The sequence below is a fragment of the Epargyreus clarus genome, unplaced genomic scaffold (genome assembly GCF_041222505.1).
Source record: "Epargyreus clarus isolate Ecla_fem2 unplaced genomic scaffold, WU_Ecla_fem_2.2 ptg000008l, whole genome shotgun sequence".
Taxonomy (NCBI): domain Eukaryota; kingdom Metazoa; phylum Arthropoda; class Insecta; order Lepidoptera; family Hesperiidae; genus Epargyreus; species Epargyreus clarus.
The window spans coordinates 6,114,844-6,133,275 of record NW_027332216.1 but is presented as its reverse complement, the minus strand read 5'-3'; the positions used below and the strand labels follow the sequence as shown (position 1 = coordinate 6,133,275).

At 36.1% G+C, this 18,432-nt stretch overlaps 1 protein-coding gene across 1 annotated transcript; it reads left to right on the top strand.

The window, feature by feature from the left end:
• The first annotated feature begins 13,111 nt into the window (after positions 1-13,111).
• Y-b (yellow-b) lies at positions 13,112-15,193 on the top strand. Its single transcript, XM_073075808.1, has one exon. The coding sequence runs from the start codon at positions 13,187-13,189 to the stop codon at positions 14,531-14,533; it is 1,347 nt and encodes a 448-aa protein (XP_072931909.1). The 5' UTR covers positions 13,112-13,186; the 3' UTR covers positions 14,534-15,193.
• Positions 15,194-18,432: the final 3,239 nt, after the last annotated feature.

The following is an 18,432-nucleotide window of genomic DNA, read 5'->3' as shown; positions in this document are numbered from 1 at the left end:
TAATCTTATATAATAGGTATATCTTATAATCCTGTGCAAATAAAATGTCATTACGCATGAACATAGAACAAAGCAAAATACATTTGACTTTACACTTTAACATTAGCCTACTAGTTTATTAACCATTTGTAATCATGTAAACAATACTATACAATTACCAGGAACCGTGTTCGATATCTAATTACATATATACGTAATGTTAAGCAGTGTTTTTCAATCTTTGTCATTGCACGACCCCTGTACTTACTATGTACCTAAATCTTACCTTCCGCTGTTTCTAACTTGGATTTTAAGCTATTGCATAGCTTTTATCGCGGACTTTGATCGTTAAGCTATTGCATAGCTTTTATTGCGGGCTTTGATCGTTAAGCTATTGCATAGCTTTTATTGCGGGCGTTGTTCGTTAAGCTATTGCATAGCTTTTATCGCGGGTTTTGATCGTTAAGCTGTTGCATAGCTTTTATCGCGGGTTTTGATCGTTAAGCTGTTGCTGAATCAAGAAATTTCGTAACGAAAATGAATAGTAAATTAATTCGTGAACTTGAATACATATTTCTTTATAATCCTTGCGGGAATCTTGCGTTTAGTATTTTTTATAATCCAATATTATATAAAATATAATATTGTATATTTTTGTATACAATATAATATTGTATTCAAAAATATATTATGTACCACATTATCCAAATAATATGTTTTACCAATATAAGCTATGTTGAAATTCTGGATTAATGAAATAACGTAAATGAGTGTTTGTAATTTTTAAACGTACAATTACAACTGATACAATTACAACAGTAAAAAATCAAAACGGCATTATATTTATGGTGCCATTTTTGTTTGTTGTTTCGTGTTGTTTGCTGCGTACTAATCAGTTTGCGTTAACTCTGTGGATTTATTGAAAAAAAATTGACTTTTGGATCTCTCCTGACTCCGATTTGACCCTGCTATATACATTGTGACCTTGGCTTCGTTTGGACTCCGATAACCTTCGCATAACTGTTAACTCCCGACCCCTTTAAGGAGATTTTGCGATCCAAGGGATCCTGATACACACTTTGAAAAACACTGGTGTTAAGCCATAAAATAATTGACTCACGCAACGCTTTGTTCAAACACGTTGAATCATCATTGATGGCATAATGATAAAGAAAATTTAAATGTTATACAATAATGTGTAAAATTGTTGTTTTTGTATTGAAAGATAATGTTGTTTGGTTTTATTATTATTAAACCTAGCGATAAAGAAGACGGGTTACGTGATGGAGAGAATTCATAGTCGCCTAGGTGGCCATCCTCAGCGCTGCAAAGAGGACTCCGGGATCTCCAACGGAATGCAACCGGAGTCCTCTGAACGTGTTGCCTCATCAGGCTCCGCCCAGGTGAGCCCAGGCGCTCTCCACACCGTCTGGTGTTTATGACGGTATGCGACCACACATACCGCCGTCCCTCCCGGGGTCGCTTGCTGGACTGTTCGAGCTACCACTCTTGCCGCCCGCGACCCTGGAAGCCCCCTTTTAGTCGCCTCCTAGGACAGGGGATACCGTAGCCCTATTCTGGTCCAGGTACTACAGGGATAAGACATTTACAACACCAAAGGAGTAATGTATGGTCAGCTTGGTCGAGTTGATGTGGCTGGAACATCAACTCCTTCGGGTAATGGTGTGTTGGAGAAAGGAGGAAGTGACCAAGTCAAAGAGTTCCATTTCCATCTCTTCTTACTCTTCATTGAGTTGATCCCTTCAAACAAATTATTATAATTATTATGTGTTTAATATGGATAAGTACTTGCCTACTTATCGTAATAGAACCATAAATACGGAAGAAAAATCAAGGAATATTAAAAAGGAAATTAATCAAATACCGAGTTATAGGCGTTACATAAAAAATTAACGTTTCACCGATGAATGAAATTCCACTCACTACTACTACTGGATATATTTACCCGTGCACGAGTTAGTAGTCCTGGGCCAAAAATATGTTTATCGATGAAAAAAATAACACTATTTCTTGATTCAATTTACAACTTTTATTATTCCCGCGCAAAATACAACTCAAATGTCAAGAGCGTTCTTTTTTCTTTTTTTATGCCAATGCATACAATCGTGTATCGCATACAGCCAGTGACTATAAAAATGGGCATTCATTATGTGTTATTATTATAAAAATAACACATAATGAAAATAACAAAAAATAAATAATTAAAATAACACTATAATTAAATTATTTGAATATATTTCTAACACTATAAAGGAACAGACTAATTACATGGTTTTAACAGCACCGACCCTTCGGTAGAGTGAGAGGACCGGTCCCTCTAGGTGTCAACGCTAATTCCAATGCGAAAAGCAATTTTCAACAAAATTTACAATAAGAGCAATTTAAGGTCGAAAGCTAAATGGTCTTTCAGTTGTTTCAGTGACTAACAATTTCGTTCTCTCTTGATCAAGGGGTAAGATCGGGGAGAGCTCACGGATAAAACGGATAACTTATACAAAAAAATACCCTAAAATATTTATAGTTCAATACCTTCGATCGGCATGTATCGAAGTTACAATTTGAAATTTAGTTGACAGTGAATGAATGGACACTATCGATAATCGAATCGATTCGTGTTTTCAGCTACACTAGTGTACTACAGGAATTATATTAAAAGCGCCGTTCATTGCGTGCGGAAATGAAACGGAACGGTTCAATATTCCACTTCAATATCACCACACAATACAGTTCAGGTTTTTAAAATAAACGTCAATGTTAACGTAAACGACAACGTTAATGTAAACGTAAACGTCAACAAACGTGAACGTAAACGTAAACGTTAAATTTAACGTCACACTTTTTTACTGATTCCATTTTATTTGCCGTAATAAAATAGTAAATGGTGAAAAAATCAAGGATCAATGTACAAGAGACCAAAGAGAATTATTATATTTTAACAATGGCCGCTTAATTAAATCTTAGTAGATATAACAATTTAAATACTTTTAAATACGTAACAATTGTAATTTTATTATAATATACTTTATTAGCAATCTTAAATTCTAGTCTTATTTATTATAAATAAAAATATGAAGCAAATTATTTTATTCTTTTTAGAATCAATCCAACGCATTTAGATAGGTACACTAGAAGCACATATCTTGAAAAATCTTACGTGAGATTAGGAGGCGGGGCCCTCCCCATCCCTTAATATCACGGTTGAGCTAAATTTTGTAAAAATCGTAAGAAACCTAAATTAATGGATACCCCCCTTATTGAAACTGTTGAACTACTATATACCTACCTTAGATTAGTAAAGATTACTCACTCCTAACAAGAAAATGTAACCAGTTTTGAGAATTGAAATAGTTGCGTAAAAAAGTTTTGCCACGTCTCCGTGCTAAAATGTCAATGTTGAATAATAATAAATTTATTTATTATGTAAATTACGCTATATTAGTTACTTATTCGTAAATTTTCTCTAAAAATGTTTTTTATTTGTCAAGAATAAAAAAAAATAACTGACAAATCAGCCTTTTTGTGGCATTCAATTTCAAGGCGGCGAAGTATCTTTACTAATCTATGGTACCTACTCGTATTTTTATACTATAGGAGTAGCAGACGAGCATACAGTCCTGCTGATGGAAGTGGCTACTACCGCCCATGGTACGCCAATCAACCCCAGGTAGGATTAGGTTCTTACCCGAGGTCGGCCACAGATGCGCCACTACCCCTGAGTACTAAGCTGGAACGCTTCGCAAAAGTATGTCTCCCTTACCACACCCTTCACACCAGAACGCAGCAGCGCTTAACACTGCTGTTATTAGGTAGAAATAGGTGTGGCGGTGGTTCCGCCGGAGTCGAGTCACAAAGAGCCAACTTCAAATTTTAAACTCCAATAACCGAGAGCATTTATATATTACCAGACTAACATCCATTATTAAAAATCAATCTATCCATCTATTTATTATAAATAATGGACAATTGTTGCATCTTTTTGACGGATCCTTCATAAAAAGTCGTAAATATCAGTTTGTTTCAATAAGAAACTTTATTATTCATTGCATCAGTACCAATTAAAACTGAGTTTTCGGGTATTGCCAGTAACCAATTAATCATAATTGAACCGTTGTAGCCTGGCTACCAAAGATAGTATATTTGTATAAATATCAAAACTCTATATGATAGTGTTGTATAAGTGTGCGTTATACCTAAGCAGTGCTACAGTAGCCAGTAGCCTGGTTGTTGGAACACTTAGGGGTCAGAGGTTAGAATCCCAGACATACGTATGTGACACATGTGACATAGTTACATATATACATATTAGAAATTAATTACTTTTTTTTTACTCGACTTGGCTGAGGCACTGCCGTGCCTCCAGATTGCTTGTTTTAGTACGGGTGCAAGAAAACATCTTGCGGAAATTTGCATAACCGAAAACCTTTTAACTTGGCCAGCGCATTGGAGTATGGCCTAAGCCTTTCGTTTCGAGACGAGACCCGTGTTCAGCGTGGGTTAATGAAAATTGACATCTGTAATCAACTCCAGATAAGATAGAGAACCGAGTACGATCGCCTCGGGTAAATAATAATCAGAACTATTTCAATAATGTAGACAAAAATGTACACTGACACAGTGTGCCTGTCACGCACACATTAAAAATAATTCCACTTTTCAATTCGCAATGTGGAATGTACTTGGGTATGTGTGTATACTCTACAATGTATACACTAACTACGTAGAGCGTGGCATTGCGTGTCATGTTCAGTGGGTGAAAAAGAATGGAAGGAAACATGAAAGAAATCGCTTCCTATGACAGGTAATCTATTAAACGTACCATTATTACGCTAGAATTAACTATGGACTCGATACGCAATCAAATATTACTGAGCTGAATATTGAATTGATATCAATTGAAGTAAAGAATAATATTTTACTAAAGTAGCAAACGTAAATAACACCTTCGTAAGTACGTAATGTTTCCCATGGATAAAATCAGATTCCTATCTAAGATCGCCCCTGCCCCGCCACCCTTAAGAAGTAAGCTGGAATGCCTCGAAAACAATGTCTCCTTTACCACAGCCCTGAAATCAGCGTTTAACTGCCACACCTATTTCTGCCTTATAACAGTGGTGTTGACCGCTGCTGTGTTCTGGTTTCAGGGTGTGGTGAGGGAGACGTACTTTTCCGAGTCGTTCCAGCGTAGTCCTCAGGGGTAGCGGCGCATCTGTGGCAGACCTCAGGTAGGAATATCGAATCCTATCTGGGGTTGATTACAGATGTCCATGGGTGGCACTGCCACTGGTAGGTGCATGTGCATATCATGCATGTATCAGGTGGATTGCATGTTCGTCAAATTAAAATGCATATCTAATTTATTCAAAATGGATTCATACAGAATACTTTTTGAAAGTCAACAAACTACCACCGCTTCGGAAGGTGTTTCGCTATGGAGAAGAAGCAGCGCAAGAACGGCATCTGCTACTCCCATATTATAACGCGCTTGACAAGCCGCGATCGAAATGCAACAATTTACGTTTTTACCACGCTTTTATTAGCTTGGGTTGTATGTATGTATGTATGTATGTAGGTGACGGAATCTTTGAACTCGATTTTTACCTACTTTGAACGGTCCGATTCATTTGAAATTTTGATCAATTATCAAGAACTGATGACAATACACGATTTTAATATTTTTATCCCATTCTCCTCATCAAGATCGTCAGGAATCAGGATTAACGATTTTCCTTGTGAGATTTTAGCGTGGTTTTTAGTTTTTAAACTATAATTATTTTAATCAGAATTGTTTTTGCGGTTTTAGACGTGCGGTTAAACGCTCGCATTTAATCGTAATGCGTGCTAAGCCTCAGGACTTAATTAACATTTGCGGAAGATCCTTCGAGAGCTGCATACAGTTTTGACTTTGAGAATGTGTTCAAACATTGCAATTCTTGTCACAACAAAGGTTATACTATGTTATTACAAAGCTGTTTTCCGTCACCATAATTCCTAGGACGACCACAAATAATTTTATGTGGAGACTGAATTATTGTTTTCGCTTAATATATTTATACTTTATCTATTTATACCAAAGTATAACATAGATTTTAGGGTTCTGTATAAAAAGGTTTAAAACGGGTCCCTATTACTAAGATCCAGCTATCCGTCTCTCCGTTCGTAGTTTGTAACAGGGTTTTTTTTTCTTGTACTGTAATAGATAGACGCTTGATTTTTTAAAAGTTGCTATAACAAAAAAACCAGTTAAAATAAAAATAAATGAATACAGACTTGGGTGCAGCAGCCATCATTTCTGTCTGACGCGTAAAGGGTTTTGGGTTCGATCTCCGGCCAGACAAATATCAATTACAAATTTAGATAGCTAAATTTAGATACTAATAATTTAATTTAAATTAGATATGTCCTCGGTCTGGGCGTTTGTGTCTTCATCTGTGTGAGGCTGTGACACCACACGAAATCCTAGTATGTTGTACGGTTACGGTTACGGGTACGGTTGTGAGTGTAAAGAGCGTCTTTTCGGGTATTTCACTTTCACTTCAACTTTAAAAGGTAGACTATTTAATTTATATAGAGGCTAAAATTTGTAAGTACAGAACCCTCCGAGGATGATTTAGACTCGCACTCAATCACATTTATTTTAAATACCCTTAAGTAATAACATTATGAGTAATATTATATCATTATCAAATTAATGACTCGCCTTTTTTATATTTTAGGTAGCAACTTCAAAATGTTAGTTCAAAATACAAATATTCTTAACCAGAAAACCGCAATAAATGGCCACTGTATTATTGGTCACGTATTGGCATATATGGCGATGTGCTATGAGGTCGTAGTCTAGTCTTAGCATACAAATGGTACAAAAGATGACGTAACGTGAATATACTGAAATCATTGATGTGATTGAAGGTGGTAGAACCCCGTAGTGGTTCGACACCGGCAGCACCACCGCCACACCTATTTCTACATAATAACAGCAGTGTTAAGCGCTGCTACTTCTGGTTGTAAGGGGGACATACTTTTCCGAGGCGTTCCAGCTTAGTCCTCAGGGGTAGCGACGCATCTGGACTGCGTGCTCGTCTGTTACTACTATATTATAAAAAAAAACAGAACATTTACTTTACGTTAAAACGGGACATCTTAGACAATTTTGAGTAAATTTGAAAACATATGGAACATTTTATTTCAGTGTTGTAGCATCCATTATATTTATTTATTATTAATAAGCGATGAATTAAATTTATGCTTCAAATTTAGGTCGAAGTAGTGGGCAAAAAAATATTTTGCAAAATTTGATAAATTTCGATCTTTGCGAAGTTTGCGAAGTTTGCGAAGTTTGCGAAATATATTAAATTGATTGATTTTATTAAAAACCGCTGCAAATTGTCTCTGAAATATCTGGATTTTTTTGCCGCAAAAAGGTTTTCCTATTTACAATTTTGCTAACTAACCATCAAAAATGTCCCATTCATCATAATACGGGGTACTTTCGAAACCCATTGTTCTTCGGGACACCGGGAAGGAATCGCTGTAAACGGAACAGTCGCGACCAAAACGAAACATTTGGTCGCATTTAATATGCGTCGTCTGCACAGGAATATACTCTAATTAGAGTTTTTCGTCGACTCTTGTTATAGACTTTAGCGTCATGGTAACGAATATATTCCTCGGGCAGTTGAAATTAACGTATATGTAGATGAAAATTAACATTATTATCTTGATATTCATATACGTAATTCAAAAAATATTGTTTTTATAAAAAGATGAATCTAGCGACACCCTTTTATATCATGAAAAAGTGTAATGTAATAAAATCACTTTATTTTAAAGTTTATTTTCTTCCTTTTAAGCTTGATTAAAAAATATATTTTTACAATTAATATACTTTATAAGACTAAAGTAGCATGCGTAGTGCACTTGAAGAACCGTTAGAAGAGCTCCCACATACAAACTGTTTACCATTGAATAAGTTTTGGAATGCAAACTTGAATCAGTACTTAAACCTGGCCCACGCACAGTTCGTCTTTTTGTGGGCTCGCAATTCGTCATTCCATAGGAATTCCATTAACCTTTATTTGTAAATGAATGGCAAGATAAGATCTCGTTACTTGTTCATTTAAATTAAATCATGCCTAAGTTTTTTTTTTGTTTTTGGAACGAAATTCTTTAACGCGGATTGCTGTTGGAGTGAATGTCGTCACGTAAGGAAAAAGGATTATGCCACCTCCATTCGACTTCCTATCTCTCTCACTGATTGCGTGGCTGATGGTAGAAGTTGAAATAATTTTGGTTACTGAAGGTCCTCCGACCGATTTTTAGTTACCCGTAAGTGACATACAATAAGTATTGTATGTCTCTTAGTAATTGTATTTTTTGTTATATAATTTCATATATATTTTGTATAAGCTGAACATTGGATTTTACAACTTACACTTCAATTCATTTTTAGGGTTCCGTACCCAAAGGGTACAACGGAACCCTATTTTTTCTATTCGTCACAATTAAATTTAATTTATTTTTATAGACTAATGAGGTAGAGATCCTGCAACAAAAAATATCTTACAACTATGTCGGCACATTGCTAACAGCGCCACCTATTATGTCCAAAACTATTTTTAACACTGAAAACAACCTTACTCATTCATTGATATCAATTGACTTGAATTAAATTTTGATGACTGGGGTGTATGACGGATATGTTCGCAGAAGTAGGAAACGGTATAATTAGCACTGATTAAAATACCTGTTTTAAAGCCTAACCACATGGTCAAAGTACGAAACGTTTCATTAAACAATTTAAATCGTGTGTTGTCATCGGTTCTTGATTGTTGAATTGTTCAAAATTTTAAATGATTGGGACCGTTCAAAGTGGGTAAAAATCGAGTGCAAAGATTCCGTTTCATACATACATAGATACAGGTTAAGCTAATAAAAGCGTGATAATGAAACCTAGTAGTAATAAAGCGATGACTAAACATACAAACAAACAACACCTATAAGTTATAATATACCCAGACATTTATAACTAGACAGAGAAGCTGAAAGCCTTCCATTATGCGTATCCACTTAGTCATTACGGAAAATTTAATTGTGACCATCATCACATCGCAGTATCTATAAACAATAACTAGTCAAGTGCAAGTTAATCTCGCACCTGGAGGGTTCCATAAGACTATTTTTTTATTTTTAGTATTTTTATTATAGCATTGAAGTACATGCATTTTGAAAATTTGAAATGTCTACCTATTTCGGTTCAATAGATAATGCGAAAAACGTCGAAAAATAGTGGTAAAAAACGCCCCCATTATTTTCAACTATTTTTTTTATTTTTAGAATTTGCCGTTATAGTGGGTGGACATTATACATACTCTGTAAAAATTTCGAGTGTCTATCTATTACGGTTTAGGAAATAGATCCCTGTGACAAACGGTCAGATGGACAGACAGCGAAGTCCTTTTTTTTGTTGACGACGGGGAAACCTTCAAAAGGTACCCGATGCCATGGGAGTGGGACGCCGGGTTATGTGGGATTTTTGCCGCACTAAAACCCCGGTGGAGGTCCTCAGCGTTTGGTGGAGAACTCCGGGATCTCCAACGGAACACAATCGGAGTCCTCCTGACGCGATGCCCTTCTATCGGGCTCTACCCTGGGGGGAGCAGTTTACGCTCCTCTCACATCCTCTGGTGATTACAGCGATATGCGACCACACAAACCGCTGTCCTTCCCGGGGTCGGTTGCTGGACGGTTTGAGCTCCCACTCTTGCCACCCGCAACCCCGGAAGCCCCTTTTAGTCGCCTCTTATAGGCAGAGGATACCGTAGCCCTATTCTGATCCCGGTACTACAGGGACAAGACAGCGGAGTCCTAGTAATAGAGATCTGTTTTTACCCTTTAGGTACAGAACCCTAAAAACATATACTCCTATAAAATGTCATTATTATAATATACTTGATAATAACTCGTTTCATTACTTTATGGCTTATAAGGAAATACGCTAACAACGGAGCTTTATTCTGAAGATAAAGCTTATATTTTTGTTTAGAAGGACAAATATATTGCTCAAGACTTATTATTTTATCACAAGGTAAGTGGGTAATGTTAGTATTTTTAAATTAAGTATAGAAGTATTAAATACATATAACGTCCTAATAACAACTGTGTTAAACGCTGCTATGTTGGCTTAAAGGGTGTTAGAAAGATATACTTACATTTCTGAGTCTATTGTCACTTAACCTACCTAATAATTATATATTTAGTCTAATTATTATGTACCTTAATTTTCATTCTGAATCTCTTGAAAATTAGGGTGAAAATGAAAGTAAACCTACTATTAAAAGTAATGCCTACTTGTTATTATTTGCGATTCAATCCTCATATACACGTATAATATATTATATTGTATATACTGCATTTAATGTATGATACATTAGTGAATCAAGGATACGATTGATTCATATTAAATTGAGTATGGGTTGTGCAATAGAAAAACATATCTTCCCATACATCCCATTTATCCGTTTTTACTCTTTGGGTATGGAACAAAAACATTAAAACGTCATTAACTATTTTCTATTCGATATATATCATAATTATCGTTCGTAAGGAGTAAACTCCAATCGTGCGTCGTAGCTGACACACACACTTTTTTTTCTACTATTACCATTTTAGTGGTATTTTTTCGCCCTTTCACCGATACTACTAACAGTTAACTAATTAATAGCTAGAATAGTAATAGCTGAAACGCAAAAACGCATAAGAACACGCACAGCGGTTGGTTTTTGGCTTAATTTTATTTCAGTACCATGATGGATTTATGGCGAACAGCATGTGTTATGTGGCCTTAGTGTTATTGCTCGCCCATCGAGTTCGAGACCGAAAGAAAAGCTGAATGCGGTTAAACGCAATGCGTTCGCCACCATACTTTTACTATGAAACACAAAAAAAACGCGCTTGACAAGCCGCGATATGTAATTATTTATGTTTTTTTAAATCAGTCACTGAAACAAATCACTAGTGCGTGCACTAGTATAGAAAGCAATTACGTTTTTGCGATTTCAGAGGTGCGGTTAAACGTGTGCATTCAATCGTTGTGCGTGCTAAGCTGAAGTGTACCTAAGCCTTACCAAATTCTTGTTACATATACAAGTCCGAAATAAATATAGTGATGATACCCTCATAGAAATACAAATAGTCCTGCCTTCTCTCTGCAGAGTTTAATTTGTTATGCGGACCCTAAATGTATTCAGGGTCAAACTGACGTCATTACGAGGGTGACCGGCGAGTGCTCACCCCCTATCCGTCTGGTTCCTACATAACCCATTATTTAGCTACACATATCTAGGTAGTACTTCTGCATTTTAATGATTAAAAATAATATTGTAAAAGAAGCATTATCTTATATTATTGTGCAGATGTGAATCTTACACTTACACACTCTCGGTCCCCTAGGACGAAAGCTTAAAGGAGGTGTTTAGTGGGTTGGCTTTTTTTTTTTTTATAATATAAGAGTAGCAGACGAGCATGCGGTCCACCTGATGGTAAGTGGCTACTGCCGCCCATGGACATCTGTAATCAACCCCAGATAGGATTAGATATTCCTACCTGAGGTCGGCCACAGATGCGCCGCTACCCCTGAGGACTAAGCTGGAACGCCTCGGAAAAGTCTGTCTCCCTTACCACACCCTTCAAACCGGAACACAGCAGCGCTTAACACTGCTGTTATTAGGTAGAAATAGGTGTGGCGGTGGTGCCGCCGAAGTCGAACCACAAAGGGTTCTACCACCTTCAAAAAGGATGTTCCTTCAGGAGCCCCAAACTCCTCAGGTACCGTCGCCGCGGCCTGGACGTGCTAGGATACATTCACCTGCCTCCCTCCGCAAAGGGTACCCCTTTTTCCACCTATTCATCTGGGCGACAAAAAAAAACCGACCGCACCGGGCGCCGTCATACGAGGAGCGCCGGAAACATCCTTCTGTGGCGTAATATCACCCTGGACTGGAAAAATACCGCGGCTGCGAGCTAAACAGCTTTGAAGTCACCAGGACCTATGGAGCACCACCACGACTTGTCGCACTACCACCACCACGCCATTCAAGCCAAAACACAGCAACATTGCTGTTATTAGGTAGAAATTGGTGTGACAGTGGTGCCGTCGGAGTCAAACAAAGCGTTCTACCTTCAAAATTTGGTGTTCGTTTCTACTTCTGATAATTGCGTCGTCACCGTTATACACATTTTTATGATAATAATTGGTATATTTTGTTACATTGTTATGTTACTGATAAAAAATAATTAGGTATTTTATTGCATGAAGTTATTAATGTCGAGTAGGTACGTACAGTGCCGCACTACCGACGACAGATGCCCTTTCAGATATAAGTGTAGTTTTTATTTTATTTTTTGTTTTATTTTTATTATATAAATATATTTATTTCACATTACATCCATATCGTAATCTGCCCGTTTATAAACTATTCTTGTATTTTATGAAGATAAAAGAACCAATTTAAAGGAGATTACAATTTTAATTAAACTTATTCCCGAATCTGTCACGTTCATATAGCTACGTAAATCACCGCCAGACCCTCTGTCTGGCAAGGGTGAGACCGGCGACCTTCACGCACCCTTAGGACTTACGCTCACTGCTGACACGACAGGGCAAGGTATTTTAGGCGCCGACTAGATATATTATTCAAAAAATTATAAGTAATAAAATTGGGTACGAAACAAAGTTGCGATATCTTTTAGCTTAGGCATGCCGTGTCTTCAGCCTTCGGAAGTGTTAATTACGAGTATAGTGAAAATAGGCTACGCACGATTAAAATGTTGTACACATCGCGACGTTATGCTTCGGAATGCCTAATACGTCGTGGCATGCTTAAGGTCACCACGGCGAAGATGCGCTTGCATGTTATGATTCCAAAGCGTCCCGTACTGTGCCGTCAGTGAGCGCAGACCCTTATCCGACGTATCACAACATAAACAGCAATGCACACACAACTCTCAATGTTAGATAGCGTCTAGATAACGTCTAGTGAAATGTAGTTCCAACCTACAATTATTTATCAGTCTTAAGAGAGCGAGGAAACATTTTTAGTTGTTTCGTACAGTCGGGGCACGGCCACAAAAAGCGGCTCAGTCGTATCGGCCGCGCCAGCTGTGCCGCACGCTTGTTTAATAATACCGAGCCATGATGCTCACGCTATTACTCTGCGTCGTATTCACGGTGGTTGCCGCGCAAAACGACACGGCTCCCGTCCGTTCACCGGGACCGCGGCGGGAACAATTCAGAGTGATATATGAATGGAACACGATCGATTTCACCTGGGATACCCCGGAAGATCGCATCGCTTACCTAAATACGAGCCGATACATTCCAGAAAATGTACTTATATCGGGAATAAACTTTTACGGCGACAAAATATTCCTGACGGTGCCCAGGCTGCTGGATGGAGTTCCGGCGACGCTGGCTACCATTCCCGCTGTACAGACCGACACAGCTCCGGCACTGCAGCCCTTCCCGAGCTGGGCGGACAACGCCGTCGGCAACTGTTCTGCGCTACAGTTTGTGCAAAATGTTGAAATTGACCGCAACGGTATTATGTGGATTCTTGACAATGGACGTGTCGGTACACTAACACATAATCCAGATCCGAAGTGTCCCCCTACACTAGTATTTATTGATTTAAAAACCGGTGAAAACAAAATGGAACGCATACCTTTTCCACCTGAAACGGCGAATGCTAATACCACTTATCTGAACGATATTGTTGTCGACAATCGGGATGGCGACTTTGCATATATAACAGACAACAGTGCTATTGACCCGGGTATTATTGTGTTTCAACGTAGCGAGAAGAAATCTTGGAAACTCCGCGACCAGAAATCAATGTCATCTGTTCCGGAAGCAGCCATGTTCCGCATAAACGGCACGTCTGTAAACTTACCGGTAAATGTAGACGGTATTGCCTTGGGTCCGCAGTTTAAAACCGAAGATGGTAAAGTGGATAGAACTGTATACTACTCTCCGTTATCGAGTTTTCATTTGTACGCCGTTAATGCTTCCGTTTTGCGTAATTCGTCACTGGCGTTGAAGGGTGATGGAGCACTCCGACCGTACGTGAAGGATCTGGGCACGAAGGCGTCGCAGACAGACGGAATGAAGATGGATTCAACAGGTGTACTCTTCTACGGTCTCATCGGTAATTCTACGATTGCCGAATGGAATAGCAGTGTCGAATTTCAAACCGGGCAGAGGACGATCGCTCGCGACCCCAACTACATTCAGTGGATCGATCGTTTCACTTTCGATAGAAGTGGCAATATTTACGTCGTCGTCAATAGGCTATTCAACTTCATTAAGAACAAAGTGTCAGTGGATGAAGTCAATTATAGGATTTTAAAATCGTATACTGGATCAAAGAGCTACGTGTTCGGAGAGGATATAGAGCCGACGCCCGGGGATAAAGGAGCAGCGGCCGCGCCTACATTTGGGGCTTCTTTGTTGTTGCTGGCGCTGGCACACCTGCTCGCTTAACCGTCACGCGGCGGCAGTCCAACGGCCTTCACCCTGAAATAACGAGCTCTTGTGCCGTTCGGATTGAAGCGTTTACCAAATATTAAAAGTTACCTGGACCTCGTGATCCTATCAGTGATAATGTAGATAGGTTTGTATATTATCGAATTTTAGTGTAGCTGTGTAAAGTGATGTTTGCCGCTAAAGTTGCGTCAAAAGGGTCAAAGGCGTGCTGAATACGAGATGAGTAAAAGGTCGAGGACGTGTTGCCGTATACCACGATGCGCTCGACAATCAACATTCCAAATATTTATAGCCTTTACAATAGCATACACTCGCAAATATTTATTTTTGTTATCGTTAATTTTCCTATTAAAATTTTAAACATATTGTTATCGATATAATCTTTGAATTTATGTTAATAATCTCTTAACGTAATTCCACTGAAACCAAAAATGTGAATGGCGAGTCATTTATGTTGTACTTATAATTTGTTTCTATAGTCGTTTTAGTTTATTAATGTAGTTACTTATATGTTAGGAATGTACTTGTAGTTTTCTAATATATACAATTATGTTTATTAATATAATTAAGTTAATTAATATAATTAACTTGAAAATTAAATCGTGCGACAGTTGTATGAATGTGATGAGTTTGATAAGATATAAACGTGATAATCCAGCTGTGGTTTTTATTTACAACATTTAATGTCTCTCCACTAGGCTCTCTCTGCACGTCATTTATACACAATTAATTAAAAATATATAAAATTATCATTAATTAAAAGTTATAAAAATATACTGGACTGCATAAAAATACGGCTAATGGTATTTTTTTGAACAGTTTTATTTTTTTAAGTGTACATTTTTCTTCAAAAACTTTAATAGTGAAATTTAATTCATGTTTAAATTTATTTTCTTCACTAATGAACACACATAATTACACTTAAATCTAGAATTGTTTTCGTGTTAAGTTATAATTATTTTCTTCTATTAATAATTATCATTTATAAAAATTAAATATTTTAAAAATATAATGAACACACATAATTACACTTAAATCTAGAATTGTTTTCGTGTTAAGTTATAATTATTTTCTTCTATTAATAATAATCATTTATAAAAATTAAATATTTTAAAAATATAATGAACACACATAATTACACTTACGAGTAAATCTAGAATTGTTTTCCTGTTAAGTTATTATGTAAAAATAAATATTTTCTTCTATTAATAATTTTAACTATAAAAATTACATATTTTAAAAATAGAATGACTGAAAATCTAGTAAATCAATGCAGTAAAATATAAAAAAAAATATCTAGTAAATCAATACATAGAATAAGACTCACTGAATACAAATTTCTGAAAATTATTTAGGTATATACTTATTATTTTCATTCACCAAAGTGATAATTAATCTACACTAATATTATAAAGAGGAAAACTTTGTTTGGTTGTAATGAATAGGCTCAAAACCTACTGGACCGATTTTAAAAATTCTTTCACCATTCGAAAGCTACATTATCCACGACTAACATAGGCTATATTTTATATGAAATATATTTGATAAATAGATTTTGAGGCGGTACAAAGTTTGCCGGATCAGCTAGTGTCTTATACGCACATAATTAAAATCAAAGGTGCCATCGATTCGAACCTCGATCTTCCAGGTTAAGAAATTTAAAAAAATACATACAATCGAATATAGAGTTACATGTATTTTCGAAGTTAATTAAATATATCAAAATCGTACGTCTGGAACCATAATGCACTTGCAACACTGTTACATAATACACAATAACTAATATCTACATACTTTCCTAACTTTCTACTTAAGTACTGATGACCTAACTGACATTAAATTATGGCATAACAATGGCGCGACTCATCGCAACCAAAGATGGCGCCGAATTCGTTGACAGTATAAATAAATAAATAATATGTTTATTATGTAACGGGTACTTTACAATATGCGGATTTTTAATTTGGTCGTATTTTGTCATAGTAAAGAAAGAACCTTACTATAGTTTTGCCATGACCACGATCTATGCAACTGGGTCGACATATCGGCAATAAAGATATTATTAAAAAAACGCATATCGTGACCACACGTTGCATAGTAAAATGTCTCAATACCGCAATAATTTTAGTCTAAGTAAATCAAATAAATGATACTATGATTATTTCCACTAAACTATAGAGTTTATAACTAACGGTGATCGACTCGCCGTAGTAAACCAAACCGGTCTGACCCGCGAAAGGGTCCGGGTTCAAACCCCGGCCAGACAAGCATCTGTAAATTATGGATTTACTGTCAGACAGGCGTCGCCAACCTTTTGAGTAGAAATAGTAAAAAAATACAATTTACAAATTTCAAGTTTTTTAAAGAGCCACAAAAAAATCTCGCCTACAGTCAATGCTAGTAAGTACTTGCATAAATTTTTTTTACACCAAAAAAATAATTGTAATATTTTTTTTTGGTGTAAAAAAATTTTCATCTCATAAGAAAAATATTTATTTATTCATACATAAGTGGTGTTTATTTACAACAAATAATATATCATGTATATGGTAGGTATAATTAGATAAAGAGTTTTCAATTAGGTAAAAAACTAAAAAAAATATTTACTTAACACTAAAAATATTTACTTAACGTTAAATTTTACTTCAATAACAAACAACTGAGCAAACAATTTCAATGATAAACTAAGCCATGGTTTAGCGTTGTTATTGAAATAAACTTAAAAAAATTAAACTTTATTTCACCATGTAACTTGTACGAACGAGTTTTGATTTGTTTTTTTTTACACGCTTTATATTAGCTTCACTTGTATGTTTGTCAGTGAGTAACTCCGTTTTTCAGAAGAAAGAGATCAACATACATCCTTGTAATTATGACGCTTTGTGGATGTTTAATGTAAACAGCAGTATAAATAAATAAATAATAATTTTAAAAAACTAAAGTGTGAAAAAGCGCGGGGTGCTTTTGAAAATATCAAAGTGTTGGTCCTTCTGCTCATGTATGTCAGTAAAATATTTATAACTACCGAGAGTGTGCACCCCACGCTTTTATTACAATTAAATACATATATCTTTTTTGTTGTTAACACAATTTTTCATTAAAATGTTTCTAAGTTTATTTTATATTTCTTAGTTTGATTTCTATAAAAGCATGTACTTAATTTTTTTTAAACTATATTTATTTAATAATTAAATCATATTTGCTTATGAAACTAAAGAGCCGCAGCTTTAGTTTGAAATAGCCGCATGTGGCTCGCGAGCCACAGGTTGCCGACCCCTGATCTTGATGATTATGTTGTCTTTGTTCGTCCATGGCATCACGAAGCACCAAAATGCATACCTATGTATGGTTCAGAGTACTTCAGAGTGTTAAAAACTTTTGGCTTATCATCGCCTATAGATGTGAAGCTACAATAGGAAGAAAATTAGTCATGGACACTGAGTCAATGAAATTAGCATGAATTAAAAATGTTGTCAGTTTTTTGTATAGTTGTCTGAAACTTAAAATTATAGTTAGTCTTTAACTTAATATTTACATTATTTATTGGAGATAAGTCGTTTTAGGTCCAACGTATATTTGTGAAATTTTACCATTGCCGCCTCAGAGCATTATCTAAAATTATTGACCAATAAATACGAGAAGATAGGCGAAAATAGTGCACTCACCCTTTATTAAAAGTAAGTAGAAAGAATATATAATTTGCATTAAAACTTGATTTATTTCTGAAGAATTTTATTTTTGGAAACAGAACATTAATGATTAATAAAAATACTAATAATCATTTTGCAAGGCAAATAAACGTCACAAAACAGCGGAAGCATGTGCTAAATTCACATTTTTTTTAATAAATCATTCGTCAATTTTTTTTGTAGCGTTTTCTATTCAGTTTGACATTA